Below are 18,698 nucleotides of genomic sequence, written 5' to 3'. Positions count from 1 at the left end.
CTGGTGGTCGGCCTGCTCCGTCTCTGCCGCTTGCCAGCTATGTCTCGGCCGGCCCAGGGGGCGGAACCACGCATGCGCGGCGCTCCCGGGCAGGGAAAGTCCTCAGCTTACGACCGGTTGGGTAGTCCTCGACTTACGACCGGTTTAGTCCTCGACTTACGACCGGTTTAGTCCTCGACTTGCGACCGGTTTAGTCCTCGATTTACGACCGGTTGGGGTCGCGGCATTAAAAAGGTTGAGAACCACTGTCCTATAGGAACAGAATATCTGTTTTAATCGCAAGTTCTGTTTATACAGTTAAAGATGAATATTTCAGTTATGCTTGTTAAAGTATTATTTCAAAATTCGTCGGTAGTTAAGCAGGAATAATTTTCAAACATGAGAAGAGTAAGAGCAGGAACAAATGTTAATGTTAAAATTAATCATACAAGGAAAGATTTTACTATACAGTTTTGATTAGTCCTTATTAATTAGTCAAAAAGACTTAATATGTTGCAGATTGGATACATTTATTTTAATTCCCCTGTTGATGTCAATAAGAGTTCAAGGGGGCTTGGAATACACCTTCGTATTTATTACTGCCATCTTTGCACTGTAATGATCTCCACCATACTCTCAGCAATTACGACAAGCTAATGAATATAGCTCTAAATTGTGCGGTCCCAGAGATCTTTATAGGCAAGTTCACTGGATGGATATGCCAGAGCTCCAAGATCTTTTTCAACAGTTGGCAGATTAATGAATACTTAATTAGTCCACTTCTATGCTTTCCTGGTGAAGGATCGTTAAATTAATTGCTTGCTTTTCGTAATGAGATATAATGGGCATGTTAGCAAATAGCCTATGGGGTTCAATAGACCCATGTTTATCATCGCTTTTGTTGGCACAGCAGTGCAACGGTCAATTTGGGATAGGGCATTCCAAGCCAGTTCTCACTGGTTAAATAAGGATCTCTTATAACTTTAGATAGCTAAAAAGATAACCTGAATGCAGATGTGGGAAGAACACACTTTCTTTCCTTGAACTGTCCTCCTGTGCTCAAAATTGTCCATAAGGATAGTGGGTGAAGGGAGATGTGTAGAACTGTTCTACCCTCATGAGAAATTTTTACATGTGTGGGTACTGATCACACTGTACTCTCTGTATTTATAACAATAAAGAATGTGAATGCCTGAAAAGAATTAAATTTGGTTTCTTTGTTTCCTTTTCTATAGTTCTACTGAGAAGTCTTTTCCCTGGAGATCTGCAGGTATAGTTTTGCTTTTATGACTACATAATTCATTGCTTCCTGGTTAACCCACTTGTTCTGAACCACAATAATATAAGTTGCACTAAAGGCAAGCTGTTATATAATCTTTTAAGGAGATGTATAAATGTTCCTGGCATGATCTGTTGTATTTACATAATAGCGTTTTTCATGCAATCCAGGCCCTAACTGAAACATTCAGACTTAGTCTGTACACAGAACAAAAGAGAGTTCTTTGAACTGTGCATGGGTGAAAACAGGGTTCAACTTTTCAAAAGTAGTTCAGGGATGGGAGGGGAAGAATAGAGAAAGTGCCAGGAATATGAGCAGTGGATGGAAGGGCCAGATTGGTGCATCATGTCCCCCTTCTTTCCTCCATTCAGCATCAATTAATATAGCATATCCCATCAACCCATCTGAACTCAACCTTCCTAGTCCCACCCCCACATCTGCCATCACTTGCCCAGTGTAGCTTACGCTATTAGTCCATCTGTTCTCCTTGAAGAGCAGAAAGGAAAAATGAAAATATGAAAGCTTCCACAGATTGTGATGCAAAAATGGAACTTTTTTCCTTTGTGATGCTTTCATTTTCTTTAGATGGTTTCCTAACCCCACCCCAACACAGAGGAGCACTCTAAAATCTAATTGTGATATATGACGTAGCTTTCCTTTCTGGTTAAGCAACATTATGCAAAGTGTAGAAAGGGGGCAAGAAATATTAGACCAAAAAATATACTGCTCATCTTTCATACTCACTCTCCATTCATTCAGCACCATTCATTCTTGATCCAAACTCTTCTTGTTTTCACATAAATCTCCAGTATAGGCAGCCCTTGTTTACTGACCACTCATTCACTAGCCTTTCAAAGTTATAATGGTGCTGAAAAACAATTTATGGCTGGTCCTCAAAGTTGTAGTTGTCACAGTCTTCCTGCAGTCATGTGATCATGATTTCATAGCTTGGCACACATTTATGTTGGTCACAGTATTCTGCAGTCAATGATCACCATTTACGATCTTCCCAGGCAGCTTCTGGCAAACAAAATCAATGGGGAACCAGCAGGAAGTCATAAATCGGGGGTCTTCAAACATGGCCCTTTTATGACTTGTGGACTTCAACTCCCAGAATTTCTCAGCCAGCATGCCTGGCTGAGGAATTCTGGGAGTTGAAGTCCACAAGTCATAAAAGGGCCAAGTTTCAAGAGCCCTGTCGTAAATCATGATAACATGATGTCATACTTAATGACTACAGGCGATTCACTTAACAACCACAGACGGAACTGATGTCGCAAGTTGATGTGATCACTTGATGTTTTACTTAACAACTGCACCACTTAGCAACAATGTTGCTGGTCCCCATTGCAGTAAGTAAGCAAGGACTACACACCCCCCCACTGCATCCAGATTCACTTTATGTTTCCTTGGGTTCAACCAAGCCCTACTTCCATGTAGCATCTCGCCTGTGTGTCATACATTGCACGAACCTTTAAGGTGATAGGACATACAAGCTATATTGGCTCGTAAGGTTGTCACTAGATTAGTGATTCTAGCATGCATAGAATAATATGATTGAATTTGGGGATAAAACTTGAACTTTGACTACTATTGTGGCATATTGGCCAAAATGTGCCCCAAAATACTGATCTTTCAGTTAGCAGGGAATGAAGCATGTGACACAGCTAATGCTAAGTTAATTTAATAAATACTTCTCTGTCATATAAAAATTAATTTACCTGAAAATTCCTTCAACATCAATGAATTGTGTATAATCATGAATATCATCAAGTTGTTCACCAAGCAGTCAATGATCCAAACAACTCCTTATGACTGAGATTTGCAGGACCAGCTCAATTTAATTTTTCTGTATTAAATGTCTGTTACCTTGCTTGTTCCTTTGGTAGTAATCCAAATGTATCAGTAGGACTAAATTGTAAGCCATTGCCTATTTCATTGTAAGTGGATATTTTAAGTTAAGGCCATAATTCTAGTAGCGCTTCCTTCATATAATGAGTTGACCCCCACACATATTCATTTTCTTTTTAATGTGTTAAGTGTCTGAGCTTCTTACTGTTAATTATTTTCTGTATTAAGTGTCTGTTATCTTCTCTGTTCCCTTGGTTATAATGCAGATAAATATATCAATAGGTCTAAAATGTAAGCCATTGCCTATTTCATAGTAAGTGGATATTTTAAGTCAAGGCCATAATTCTAGTAATGCTTCCTTCATATAGTGAGTTGACCCCCAAACATATTTTCTATGTGCTAAGTGCCTGAGCTTTTAGCCTGTTAATTGTTTTAAGCTGTGTAGTTAAGGAAAAATTATCTAAATAACTAACAAACCAAAAGCTGATTTTAAAACACTGATTCGCAGATGCTCCAATCTTTTTTTTTTTTTTTGTTCCTTCTGGTGCAAATGCTTTCAACTTCATTTCATTTAAGACATATTGAAAGTTGCCAGCTATTGCGTCAAAACTTTCTTCATTCAATATCATAGAATTGTTTGGAGAAATAAACTGATAACATATCTAAACTATCAGAATGGCATATATAGTCCATTTTTCCTTAAGCTCTTAGAGCAAAGAAGTATGGATGTTACAGAGTGTCATATTCCAAGGAGATTTTACATGACTTATACCACTTCCCTTTGTTTGGAAGGAGGTATTTTTATACAGTATATATCCTGTGTGGTATTTTTACTTTGGTTGGCCATCAGCTGGCAGGATGTGACAAATGTAACAACTTGAAACCGAAAAGGAGCCATCAATGGACATGAACAAATCATGAGGCAGAAAGCCCTCAAATTTCTTCTAGTACCAACACAAGATACAGTATATAAAATAGATCATTGCAGCTAACAGAGCTGGACTACAGTCCTCAGCTTATAGCCACAATTGGAACCAGAACTGCTGTCACTAAGTGAAGCAGTTGCTAAGAGAGTCATGCCTAATTGTATGACTTTTTTGCCATGGTCACTAAGGGACTCATGCAATTGTTAAGCGAATCTGGCTTCTGTCGTTGACTTGTGTTTATTGAAAGCCCCCTACAAAGGTTGTAATTGGCAGTCATATGACCTGGGACCAGCAACTATGGTGTCATGGTTCCGACAGATGAAACTTTTCACAGAACTTTGAGGCATTTTTACCTTAAAGAATCTTTATTCAAGTTGCATAGCATCGGCATGTACAGAGTTGAGGCCAAAATCTGGATTCCCCTTCCCTTAGCACATAGTATCAATACAATTCCCTTCCCTTAATTTACAGTCATAAATCACATTCTCCAATTAGTTTGAAATGCAGGCTTTTCCTCCTGTTCTCCAACCCGCCAATTCTTATCATCTCTTAATTCACACACTAGTACAATATTGTTATGTCTAACTAACTCCCATCACATTCTTCCTCCTCCCTCAGCATCATCTAATTCTAAAAGTAAAGTATAAGAAAGAAAAAGGCTGTATCTTCGTATGTTGTCAAAGCAAGAACATTCAATGTTAGCAGCGGTGACATATGGTAAATAAATGGCAGTTACCAAGCACCCAAATTTTGATCACATGACTGCAGGGTTGCTACAATGGTTGTAAATGGGAAGACCAGCCACAAGTCAGTTTTTAGCACTATCGTAACTTCAAATGGTCGCTAAACAAATGGTTGTAAGTTGCAAACTACCTGTATAAAAATTCAGATGACCAGTAGAATATATGAACACTCTGCTGTCATTTTGAGATAGACTGCATTTTTGCCTTCCAAATCTGATAGCCCTAGGTTTTTTTTTAACATTTCTGTAGTAACAAAGAAAGGAAGATTACCTGAGGTTTAATGACTTTCTGAATACAGACCTCATATTTCAACATCTGGTATCATTCTAGATATTGAAGACTTTTAGGAATCTGTATTGGTTTCATTTTAGGGGTACCAGAATAGCTGACAATTTCTTCAGTTATTGTTTTCAAATTTCCCTACATGGGAAATGTATGATATCATCTTTTTGGAGCTGAAAAGAAAAGATCATTTGCGAAAGAGGCCACTTTTCAGATAGAAATATTCCATACAAAATCATACACTTACTTATCTGTTTTCATATGGAGAATATACCATACTACCTATCTTTGTTGGTAATGTTATGTAGAATAAAGTCATGAATGTATAGAAAGGTACACGTAAGCTGTTTTTATTGACTAACAAAACTCTGCTTTCAGAATTTCCAAACACAGGTGTAAATAAGCTCAGAACATCTGAGAGTGTTCCTATCGCTTCTTATCATGTTGGAACAGAGCCTGAACAAGGAAATCTTTACTCTCCAGAGCAGACATCGCTTCATGAAAGTGAGGGTCTGTTATATACATTTTAAATAATCTGACATTTTTCAATTCAAGAGTTTTTTTGTGGTAACTTGTAATAATGTCAGTCTTGTAATGATTTATTTCTGCAGGATCAGTTGGTAACTCTAGAAGTTCAACACAGATGAATTCATATTCTGATAGTGGGTACCAGGAAGTAGGCAGTTTCCATAACAGCCAGAACCCAGGAAAAGGAGAGAGCAGACAGCAGCATTCTTTTGCAGGAGCAAATAATAACCATTTAGTGCGAAGTTCACGTGCTGAAGGACAAACTTTGGTACAGGTACAGCTAAATTCCAGCACCTGTTTTCATTCAGTGTTCCATTTGCTGATCATTTGGAAATAGTTATGCTTTGTCATTGTGTAAGGAGATATGTCTGTATTTTATAAGAAAAGGCCTTGTCATCGACCCCAACCTTTTGGGCACCAGGGACTGGTTCTGTGGAGAGAGGTTTTTCCACAGACCAGAGGGGGCATGGTTTCCTGTGCTGCCTGCATCCCGTGAATGGGGCTTTGCTTGTTTGCGGGGCCCGGTTTCTGGCATGCCGCAAACTGGTGCCAGTCCACAGACTGGGGTTTGGGGACCCCTGCCCTAAGTTATGTAGTAGAGGTCTGATCTTTATTATGATACTGATTTCTTTCTGCCTATGGGGCACTCGTTTCTAGTACCATGGGATTTTCTTTCTTCACAGCCTTCCCCCCTCCCTTCATCATTTTCCTCCAAAATCTGCTCGGGAAAGGCTTCCAACTGTTTTGAGCAGATGTGGAGAATGGGCAGCATATAGGAAGAATATATTCTCTTCCTGGGTACTGTTCTGCCATATAAGGTGCCCAATGTTTTAAAGTTTGCAACATTTACTCAATTTATTGTTCATTAAAAAACAAAATATCACAGCACTTGAAAAGCTGTGAATTTTAAATTTTGAAAGTGTGTGTATGAATGTACATTTAAGAAAAGTCCACTAAATTATAACTTAGTGTATATGCAGTATAAAAAAATAATATTTACCAAATTAATATAATTGTCATAAGACATAATTGTCCATAGATTATAAACAAATCATATAAAATTTATAGAAATAAAAATAATAAAATAACACAATATTTATCGCAGCTATTCCACAAAAGTAAAGATAAACTTAACAAAAACATTGTTTACTATTACAAATTGCAATAACTATAGTCAACTATATAAACCTGAGCCTATATTTGTAATGGAAAGATGACTGTTAAACTAAAGATACAGTTACACAAAATTATAATGTTATAATTATATAATCATTTTACAGGGTTATTTTTTTATAGCCTCTCTCAAGGAAACCTGAAAAATATTTTCTATTTAATTTTTTATTTTTCTATTTAGTAAAGAATGTTCAGTGTTCTCTAACAATGCATTCTAGATGGATGCTGTAATAAATAAAATTGTTTAAGAATATTTTAGGCTCAGTGTAACAAAAGGAAAGTATTTTACAAGTTCACAAGTACTTTCCAGTGCATCCAATAGGGCCTAATCCCAAATCTGTATATGAGGTTTTCACTTAATCTTTACACTTAAATTTATTTTGTTGATATCGTTATTTTTCTCCTTTTTAATAGACAGCACCAAACATAGCTTCCACCAACAGAGCCATGAGACGTGTAAGTTCTGTTCCATCAAGGGCCCAATCTCCCTCATATGTAACCACTACAGGAGTTTCCCCTTCAAGGGGATCACTCAGAACTTCTTTAGGAGGTGGCTATGGTTCGCCATCTATTACTGAGTCACGGTCTGTCAGCTCTAATGTTTTCTCAACATTACCTGTTCAAAGAGCAGCATCTCCATTTACTACACAGAGGCCTGCCTCACCAGTAGCAGTGCGCCGAATTGGTTCAATAACATCTAGGCAATCAACCAACCCCAATGGAGGAACTCCTCAATACCAGCCTTCAGTCAGAGTTGGTTCACCTCTCACAATAAATGATACGCAGACAAGAGTAGCCTCTCCACCCTTAACTCAAGTTGGATCTTCGTCACCAAAGCGCTCTGGGATGACTGCTGTTCCACAACATTTGGGAACATCATTACAACGGACACTTCATGACATTGAGCAATATGCACAGCAGTATGATATCTATGAAAGAATGGTTCCACCTCGTCCAGACAGCCTTACAGGTTAGTAAAAAGGTAAAGACACAACTTAAAATTTTGTGCAATTATATGTTACATTAATGACAAATGGAATTATCGGAAGCAATTATTGCAATTATTTTTCTGAAAATGAATGTTTTAAAGAAAGGAATTGATTCTTTCAAAAAATAATAACAATTGGTTAGCGTGGTTGCATATTTTCACTTTTTTTTTCTTTTCTAAGTCAGAACTGAATTTCAAGCTGAGGAAGAAAGAATAAGCAAATCTAAAAAAATACAAACTTACTAATATTTCTGGGCTGCAAATATATGTCAGATCTCACATATTTAGGTTTGCTTTTATTGCACAAATGATTATGCTCTAACTCACGGGTGTCAAACTTGCGACGTCACATGACGTGTCGCAACGTATCGGAACTTTTTTCCCATTGCCGGCAATGGGGTGGGTGTGGTTTTGGCGTGACGCATCCAGCCCGGCAGTTTGATACCCCTGCTCAACCTAAATAACAAATGGTAAAAATAAAATCTATTATCTTAGTTGGCCTAAAAATTGATAATCACATTATAGAGTGTCCTCTTAATCTCTCAGAGCATTTTTTTTAGAAATAAGAGGGGGGAAAGTACAGAATAATATTCTTCTATAGTTTACATTTATCTTGCCTAATAATTTAATTATTAATACTATGCTCCAAAATACCTTTCTGCTATTTTTTTCAAGACTGAATCAATTTGATGGGGAGAAATGTTTTTATATTTTTTCTAAGAACATTTTTATGGATTTTTCACTATTTGGCCATAGGGTTGTGCATTTATTTTATTTTATTATTTGTATCCTGCCTTTATTATTTTTACAAATAACTCAAGGCAGTGAACTTATCTAACACACCTTTCTCCTACTGTTTTTCCCACAACAACCAGCCTATGAAGTGAGTTGGGCTGAAAGAGAGGGACTGACCCAAGATCACCTGCTGGCTTTCATGGCTATGGCAGAACTAGTATTCACAATCTCCTACTTTTTAGCCTAGTGACTTAACTGACCAAACTGGCTTTCAATTTATTTAACTTATACATTGGTGGCGTCTACCGTATTTATCGGCGTATAACACGCACAGGCGTATAACACGCACCTTCATTTTAAGAGGGAAATTTCAGGAAAAAAACTTAAATTTCAAATAAAGAACTTTGAAGCAAAATAAGGGTAGCTCAGAACTTTTTTTTATTAATATTATTACCACTTATAAGGTAAATAATGTAAAAGGACAGTAAAAGCAACTGTTTTAACAAAGAAACTTGGATATTCTGTTTTTACAAAAGTTTACTCAGAAATCGCTACTATCTGGGAAACCCACCCGTTTTCCCCTTTCCCTGTGCGAGCGTGTGTGGATTTCCCCCCCCCTTTTTTTCTGCCCGCCTCTCTCGCCCGCCCGCCCGGTTCTTTTCCCCAGTTCTTTGTGGACTTACAATATCCGAGCACCGTTTAAAGAGACGCCGAAGGAAGACGGTGCCCAACTGCGCGCCTTTCCCCCTTGGCGGGGTGGTCTTTTGCAAAGTCTTTTGCTCGGATATTGTAAGTCCACAGCAGCGCAGGCAGCGGCAGCAGCAGCGGCGGCGTCTCCCGCTCCGAATCCCAGGCTGGAGTCAAGCCCTTTTCAAAAGCGCCGGCTCGGGAGCGAAAGCAAAAGGGGAGGGGGAGTGGGGCTTCGTTCACACGCGGATCCCCTATGCTCGTATTTATTTACCGTATTATGCCCCGGCTGGCGGCGGCAGCAGCAGAAACAGCAGCCTCCTTCCTCGGTTAGCTCCGATTCCCTCCCCCCGTGTCGCCTCTGAGCTGCAGGACTCCGCCGCTTGCTTTATAAATCCTTGGCTGCTGCTCCATCTTTTCTTTTCCCACCAACCGCCCCCTCTCCCTCGACCCCTCCCGCTTTGCAGAAACACCTGGATAGTGAGAAGCTGGAACCAGGCGGGCAGAAAAAAAAGGGGGGGAAATCCACACACGCTCGCGCAGGGAAAGGGGAAAACGGGTGGGCCGGCCGGCTCCCCTCTCCTCTTTGTGTGTGTGTGTGTGTTTGTCTCTCTCTCTCTCAATTCTCCCCCACCCCAAAAGCGGGGAGGGTGCGACCTTGCAAAAGGGAGGGGGCTTCTCCCGGTTGCGGGGAAGGCTGGAGGTGCGCCTTTCTCGGCCAGCCCGGGTAAATTCGGCCGTATTCTTCAATACGGGCTGGCCCCAGCAGTTCCGGCTGGTTGCCGGCAGTTGGCTGTTCCTCCCTGGCCGCCTCAGCCCCCCCGGTTTGTCAGTGAGCGCCCAGCAGAGCGCAGCGTTGCCAGGCCTCCCCCCTTCGCGTGAGGCGTCTGGCGTTCCCCCTCGTACTTGGCTGCGGCGGCCCGGGGTATTCCGCCCCGGCCTCGACACGCAGCGCCGCAGGGAACGGAAGGGGGGAGGGCCGTACCTGGAGCATCACATGAAGAATTGGCTGAAGAATACGGCCGAATTTANAATTCTCCCCCACCCCAAAAGCGGGGAGGGGGCGACCTTGCAAAAGGGAGGGGGCTTCTCCCGGTTGCGGGGAAGGCTGGAGGTGCGCCTTTCTCGGCCAGCCCGGGTAAATTCGGCCATATTCTTCAATACGGGCCGGCCCCAGCAGTTCCGGCTGGTTGCCGGCAGTTGGCTGTTCCTCCCTGGCCGCCTCGGCCCCTCCGGTTTGTCGGTGAGCGCCCAGCAGAGCGCAGCGTCGCCGGGCCTCCCCCCTTCGCGCGAGGCGTCTGGCGTTCCAACTCGTATTTGGCTGCAGCGGCCCGGGGTATTCCGTCCCGGCCTCGACACGCAGCGCCGCAGGGAACAGAAGGGGGGAGGGCCGTACCTGGAGCATCACATGAAGAATTGGCTGAAGAATACGGCCGAATTTACCCGGGCAGGCGCAGGGAAAGGGGGAAACGGGTGGGCCGGCCGGCTCCCCTCTCCTCTGTGTGTGTGTGTGTGTGTGTGTCTCTCTCTCTCTCTCTCTCTCAATTCTCCCCCATCCCAAAAGCAGGGAGGGGGCGACCTTGCAAAAGGGAGGGGGCTTCTCCCCGTTGCGGGGAAGGCTTGAGGTGCACCTTTCTCGGCCAGCCCGGGTAAATTCGGCCGTATTCTTCAGCCAATTCTTCGTGTGATGCTCCAGGTACGGCCCTCCCCCTTCCGTTCCCTGCGGCGCTGCGTGTCGAGGCCGGGACGGAATACCCCGGGCCGCCACAGCCAAGCGCGAGGGGGAACGCCAGACGCCTCACGCGAAGGGGGGAGGCCCGGCAACGCTGCGCTCTGCCGGGCGCTCACCGACAAACCGGGGGGAGCCGAGGCGGCCAGGGAGGAACAGCCAACTGCCGGCAACCAGCCGGAACTGCTGGGGCCGGCCCGTATTGAAGAATACGGCCGAATTTACCCGGGCTGGCCGTATATCGGCGTATAATATTATATTGGCGTATAACACGCACACATCATTTGCCCCCTATTTTCAGGGGGAAAAAGTGCGTGTTATACGCCGATAAATACGGTAATTATACAGTAATAATAATAAAGATCTAAAGATCTGCAGCTTCCCTGGCTTTCCACTCCTCAATTAAATTTCAACAAAATATCTCACAAGTTTTCCCCCATGGAATTTTTTCAGATCACAAAATATTGGAGGCTATAAAATGGTGAAGAAATATGAAACATGAACACAATTTCTGCTCTGCAATGGTGAAGTTAGTTAAAAATGCCATTAACTTTTGTTCTAAAGAAATTCTAAAGTATCTTGAGAATTAGAAAAACACAAGCTACTTTTTCAGGAAAAAAAACTTCAGGCAAATAAGCTATTGAAACATTACTTTTGCAGTTGATAATTATATCTTTAGTAGCCAACATGATATTTAATTATTTGTTTGGAATATTTATAGCCCACCCACAATCTATTGACTCACATGGCAAATTGCAATCCTTTTTTAAAAAGAGAAAAGAGTAGCACCGGGTAAAAAATCAATAATAAATTACTTAAAAATACAATATAAAACTATAATGAACAAGTATCGGGGAGGCATTTAAAAGACAAAGGCCTGGTGAAACATAACATGAATTGTCAAATCCGAGAGCTAAAAAATCAGGTCTTCAACTGACATGAAAATCCGATAACATTGGCACCAGCATTACCTTACAGGTAATTATATTCTTTGTTAGATGTCTATGGAAATTCTCAGTCATCCAGGTCACAGTTGTCCCAAAACTGCTTTTTCAAGAGGCAACTGGACTTTTTTGTTTTTCTTTGAAGACGTTTCGCTTCTCATCCAAGAAGCTTTTTCAGCTCTGACTGGATGGTGGGGAATGGAAAGATTCTATATTCTTTGTTAGCTGGATCTTAAAACGGAGCATGTGTTTATTTAGAAATTCCTATCCTTTTGCCCCATCACAATCATTAGTATAATTTCAGCATAAGAATATTTTCATGTTTCAATTTAAAATGCTTTCACTAGATACATAAATTCTGAAATGAACCCATTTTATGCAGTGATATTTTTCAAAACAGATTAAACCAGCATGAATAAATTTTACAGGTTTTGTTAAGAAATAAAATATGGCAGCCGAGAAAATGTGTTTAAATTTATCTTATAAGAGATACGTAAAAGTTGATACTTTTTGCTTGATTCAGCAAATTTCAGTGAAAATATGTTTAAGTGCTTTATTATGACTGCATCATGTTCATTTTGCCCCCAAAAAGAAAACTCAGAATGTTTTTAAGGAAAAACCTTTATTGGTTTAATGAGTCTCTTTCGAAGTATGATATCCACAGAATTGTGATCTGTTTATTATTTGCTTCATTTTCCATATATTTTTCCTTATATCACAGAATATGCAAGCTTCCCAGAATCAGTTATAATTGGGGCAGCGTTTAAGCTCACTAAAATAAATAATAAATAAAATAAATATCCATCTGCATAAATTTGTTTATAGTTATTTCATATAAGACAGCTGAAATTCTGAAATAAGAGTTCTGATACAAATGTTAACAGACCAGTTGTGGGGAGATAGCATCTGTTACTCCCAAATGTCTGTCAAATCGCATTATTATATAATTTACAATAATTTGTATCATTTGCATAATGATATTGTTAAATAAATGATGTAATTCACCTCAATTCATGTCATTTACATAATGACATCATTACACAAATGACAAATATCAAATGAGATAAAAGTATCATTAAAATTAACATATTCAATTGCCTTATCTAGACTACTTTGGGTGCCCTGGGCTTATCCATTATATTTGGGGGCAGGGGGATGGATATCCAGATTGAAAATTTATCTGCTGCATTTGAAGACTGCTAAATAAGGATCTGTTAAATGGAATTTCCCTCTATTTCCCTAAGATTTTTAAATCTTTATGCAGTTAAGAACCCCTTCTCACTTCTAAAAATTATGGAGAATCCCAAGAGAGCTTTTGTTCATATGGGTTATATTTATCAACATTTACTGTATTAAAAATTAAAATTGATGTATCTGCTGCACTTTTGCTTCTCACAATTGTTTTATGTAATTTTAATAATATATTATTTGTAATATAGGCTGGCAAATAATTTTGATTTTGTGGATTTCTGACAGCCTCTTGGAGAATTTCTAGGAGTCCCAGGACCGCATTTTAAAAAATAGTATATGGGGAACATACTGTATGTTGGGATGAGGGGGTCCTTGGTGCTCTCTGAGCTTGCTTGTTTGCTTGAAGATATTTCATTACCAACCTAGGTAACATCAGTGCTACCGTGTTTCCCCAAAAATAAGACCCGTCCTTATTTTTATTTATTTTTTTGCCCCCAAAAGAGACACCAGGTTTTATTTTCGGGGGGTGTCTTTTCCACTCAACTCCGGCACTGACAGCCCCACCCAGCCGGCCCACTTCTTCTGCGGCTGAAGGAGCAGCTTCATTCTGCAGTTGAGAATGGAGCTCAGTCCTGCATTTCGCCATCAGAGGCCTTTCCGGAAGGCCTATGCAGCCCAGAACTGAGCTATAGCCTCTGACTGCGAAATGTAGGCCTGAGCTCCATTCTCAGCTGCAGAATGAAGCTGCTCCTTCGGCCACAGAAGAAGTGGGCCGGCGAGGCAAGTGTCAATCCATGGGAGGCCTGGCTGCAATGATAAGCTCCACACCCCCACCCTGCCTTGATTTTTAGGCGTGCGCCTCGCCCAAAAACTAGGGCTTATTTTGGGGGTAGGTCTTACTTTTAGGGAAACACAGTAGTAAGGAGTGCAGTTTGCTGTTCTTGTGGAAAACGAAAGGACTCTTACGAATTCCAGAGGGTTTTAGCAGAGAGGTTTATTGCGCAGGTTCAGAAGCAATAAAGACAAGCAATTCTGAACCCTGAGGGCGGGTTCAAACTTCAGTTTTATACTTCCTTTTCTCAGGAACAAAGGACTACACATTGAAATACACATTGTAATACATTAGGTTCGTTTCTCATGGGTATACAATGGAGGGTTTGCTACATACATTGTATCCATGTGCAATGCGCATTAGGTTAGTCACATATTACTGACACAGAATTTTCCTAGTGATTATGCATTATTCCTGGCACATCATTATTCTAGTAATTATGCAGACAAATCATTATTTTAGTAATTGTTCATTATTCCACATTACTGTCAATTTATATTCTGGTGGTTTGCCCTGTCAGTGTTGGTGGGGGTGGTCTTAGAGATTCTGTTTACTGTTGGCTCTTTGGCAGTTTCTTGACTGGGATATTGTTTACTTGACAGTTGGTCTGATGTTAACCTTGGACTTCATCTGTGCTGATCTGGATGCTGATTGCTGGTGGAGAGGTGCTCTGGTCTTTTTGCTCCTTTTTGGGGCTGTGTGATAGTCTGTTTTGCATAGTCTACAGATGTTGTTAATATCTGTGTCTATTGATGGATGATTTGTCAGAGTGCCTGGCTTCTAGAAATTCCCTGGCGTTTTTGGACTTGGCCTGGTGTAGGATGATCACATTTTCACAATTGAAACTATGGTTAAATCTGTCTATATGTTGTGAAATTAAAGAATTTTCATCATGTCTCCTGACTGCTAGTTTATGTTCATGGATGCGTTCTGCCAGTCTTCTGCCTGTTTGTCCTACATAGTGGTTGTTGCAATCGGTACATTGCATGTTGTAGATGACTTTTTTTTTCTTGGATTGTTGGGTCTTTTGGTCCTTTTGAAGGATTTTAATTCGCTTGTGTGCTACGCTGATTCCATGTGGTTGTAGGAGTCTGTTGGTGGTTTCTGAGATGTATGGCAATATAATTCTTTTTAGGGTTTGTGTTGGTTGTGCTGTATTGGGTTGAGTGGTCAGGGACTTTCTGATAAAGTTGCATGGATATCCATTTTGTTGGAATATGTTGTATAGATGCTCTATTTCAGTGTTTCTCAACCTTGGCAACTTTACGATGTGTGGACCTCAACTCCCAGAATTCTCCAGCTAGCATTGCTAGCTGGAGAATTTTGGGAGTTGAAGTCCACACATCGTAAAGTTGCCAAGGTTGAGAAACACTGCTCTATTTCCTTTTTCTGCTGTTCCGGGTTGCTGCACTGTGTTTGGGCTCATTTAAATAAAGTCCTTATGCAGCTTCTCTTGTGGGAGGTTGGGTTGTTGCTTTGATAGTGGAGCACCTGGTTAGTATAGTTGGGATTTTTTTGTAGTTTGCCATTGTGTTTGCCATTGTGGTCTTTGCTCATCAGGATGTCCAGGAAGGATAGCAAGTTGCTGTTTTTCTCTAGTAAACTGGATTTCTTTAAAAATATTGTTGATGGTTTAATGGTGTTCTCTCATTGGTCCTTTATTATTATGGTGAAGGTGTCATCTACAGACACCACGCAAATGGGAAAAAACTGCCTGCAGGGACACTTCCACCAAAGTACAACTTTTCTTCCTGAATGAATGCCCTACCTTATTTCATATTTCCTGCACATGGCTTGTGTTCTTCACGGAAGAAAAATTTAATGCCCTACCATAACAGTTGTTTGTGGACAACATTTTATATACTTGACGTTCCCCTGCCCTCAAAATCCTTATTCATTCTTTGATTCATTATGGTGTGTATTTTCTGATTTCCTGTGTGTAATACATGAAGCCTTTTTTATTTTTTTTAAATTTGAAACATAAAAAGTAAATCTTCAGATAATGAAGAGGACTTTATATGGCCATCCATTTTTATTTTCTAAACTAGCGGATTATAACTTAACAAAAGAAGTGAGAAAGAAGAAAAAGGGAAAAAAGTGATAGTCCAGTTTGTTTTTAAACATAGCCAGCAAATACATATTTCAAAATATAAAAATGCTTACTTTATATTGTAATAGGATTTCCTTTTCTGTAGAAGTAACACTATTGTCTATACAGTATTGGTTAAGGATGTTTCCTCTCTGGAAATGGCTGTTGTTTTTAGATGCTAATTTAACTGAAAAGATGCTGAAAGGGTAGTATGTAATAATTAGTGGTGTTCCACAAACAAATGTGTTGGTATCATAATCAATTACATTTTCTAATGGAGCAATCCCATAGTAGCCCATAGTAGCCTAATTGCACAAGTCTGTTACAAGAACAGAAGAATGACCTTAATAGATCAGACCAAAGCCCATCTTAGTCCAGCATTTTATTTCTTGCAAAGGTCAACCAGATGCTTCCAGTGTGCTCACAAGCAGATGGAGTCATGATGCTCTCTTGCTGGTAATTGGAGGCATGCTGCTCCAGCATAAAAGTAGTATTAAATGTTCGAATTAATAATAAGCCTCAAAGGGCCTGCCTTCCATGAATTTCTCCTTTGAGAGCTTTCCAAGATAGTAGTCAACAACCCTGATTATCAGAATAGAAATAATTTAAATTATTTCTACAGAGCAAAGCTAGCCCAGTTTACTATACATTGCAGTCATTAACCTCTCTAATAGAAAGCACTTATTAACTGACTTTGGAAAATCTCTGACTAATTCACAGAAGCTACTCAACATCCAACAGACAGTACCTCTGATTGGTTGGTTGGTTACTTGTACCTCAAGAAACCAATCTGATTTTTGAGAGTAAGCACAATAACCTCTGTGATCATTCTCCCTTTTTCAGTACCTCTGCTTTATCTATTTCATTTTAAATTTATCAGTCTCATTTAGACTTCCAAAAATATCCTTAAGCATTTGCTATTTCATTTAGATAGTAGGAAAAAATCTTGCCTATAAAATCTTAATATTGATGATATTTTAGTTCAGAACTCTTTAACAACCACTCACAATGGCTTTAGTGACATAAATTATCTTCAGGTATCTTCTAAACCAGGGCTTTTCAACCAGTGGTACGGGTACCACCTGTGGTACATTGGCACCTTGCAGGTGGTACGCGACCATCCTAGAAAAGTAGCAGGGGAGGGGAATGAGCTGAACCGGTGGCAGCACCGCACAAGCCTGAGCAAGAGATGGCTGGAGCTGCCAGGGTTCAGCGGAAGCACCAAGATCAGTGCCGCTTTCCAGCTGATTGGCGCATCTTCGGGGCTGTCAGTGGAAGCGCTAGAATCAGTGACAGGCTCCAGTTAGAGCTCGGTGCTGATCCTGGTGCTTCTGCTGAGCCCTGAAGAAGCACCAATCAGCTCGAAAGCGGCACTGATCCTGGAGTTTCTGCTGAGCCCAGAAGAAGCGCCGATCAGCTGGAATGTTGCAGTATCTCCAGAGTCTTGTGATTTATATTCTGATGCTTGGCAACTGATTCATATTTATGATGGTCAGTGTCCCAGGGTCATGTGAATTGACCAAAACCTGCTGCAACCACCCATCAGAAGGGGGGAATAAAAACCAAACAGCCCCCCACGCCACCTCCACTGCCAATCCTCAACAGAAATGCTCACAACAATGAAAACCTCGGACAGGAGGAAGAGCACTGCCGGGTGGGCAGGCAGTTGTCTTGCTTGGCTGTGGCTTGGGGGGCACTTTTTTCAGTGCCATTGTAACTTCTAAGAGTCACTAAGCGAACTGTTGTAAGTCGAGGACTACCTGTACTTTATCACTTTTTTCATTTATTTTTTTGGGGGTCATCAAGTTTTTGACACTTTGCTAGGCGACTGGTGGTACTCGGATGTTGCCATATCCTAAAAGTGGTACAATAAGTGAAAAGGTTGAAAAGCCCTGTTCTAAACCATCTAAGAAGTGCATGTTCTTGGAGCTAAATAACATATTTGGAAACCGTCGAGTGTAACTTAGCTGAGATGGGAAAGGTTGTGTGTAGAAATAGGATGGATGGATGGATGGATGGATGGATGGATGGATGGATGGATGGATGGATGGATGGATGGATGGATGGGTGGATGGATGGGTGGATGGGAAAGGTTGTGTGTAGAAATAGGATGGATGGATGGATGGATGGATGGATGGATGGATGGATGGATGGATAGATAGATAGATAGATAGATAGATAGATAGATAGATAGATAGATAGATAGATAGATAGATAGATAGATAGATAGATAGAAGACTGCTTTTTCACCTGTTTGAAGAATGGAATTGTGTTGTCAGATGTAAAATAAACACAGCCTCTCATATGCACTGTAAATTTAAATGTTTAACAGTCTCAATTGTACAATTCCACATGAATTTAGGAAAAAATAATAAATGATAACTTACAATTTGTTGGGAATGATTGAGTATGTGCCAAGTGTACATCTATATGTTTCCAAATTCTCACTGACTTTATTATTATTTCAGTCAATCTATTGAAACACTACAGTGGGTGGTATTATTTGTCAACAAGCTGGCCAGGTAGCCAGACCCAAACTAGAAGGGTGAGAAAAGGTCAGGAGACTTCTGAGGCGTGAAGAAAGCCTTGTTTTTCAATAACAGAAGCACCAGCTATGTCCTCCAAAATCCAAGGTGTTCTGGCTCTTATACTGCCTAAATGTTAAATATTGCTGGCAAACATTTCAGAAGAAAAGTTGCAGCTGTAAGGAGACATTTGTCATGGAACAGTGAAGGTGACATA

The 18,698-nt window shown here is 40.6% G+C and overlaps 1 protein-coding gene across 1 annotated transcript in view; it reads left to right on the top strand.

Moving 5' to 3' along the window:
* Positions 1 to 18,698, top strand: part of PKP4 (plakophilin 4) — a 94,946-nt gene that overhangs the window by 38,020 nt on the left and 38,228 nt on the right. The window contains exons 3-6 of the mRNA XM_015824223.1: positions 1,215 to 1,249; positions 5,439 to 5,570; positions 5,672 to 5,862; positions 7,176 to 7,731. Of these exons, the coding sequence (XP_015679709.1) occupies positions 1,215 to 1,249; positions 5,439 to 5,570; positions 5,672 to 5,862; positions 7,176 to 7,731 (914 nt within the window). The remainder of the gene's footprint in view (positions 1 to 1,214; positions 1,250 to 5,438; positions 5,571 to 5,671; positions 5,863 to 7,175; positions 7,732 to 18,698) is intronic.

This window comes from Protobothrops mucrosquamatus, unplaced genomic scaffold (genome assembly GCF_001527695.2).
Source record: "Protobothrops mucrosquamatus isolate PMUCROS unplaced genomic scaffold, P.Mucros_1.0 scaffold2164, whole genome shotgun sequence".
Taxonomy (NCBI): domain Eukaryota; kingdom Metazoa; phylum Chordata; class Lepidosauria; order Squamata; family Viperidae; genus Protobothrops; species Protobothrops mucrosquamatus.
The sequence above is the reverse complement of the archived record's forward strand: the minus strand, read 5'-3'. Positions and strand labels throughout refer to the sequence as shown.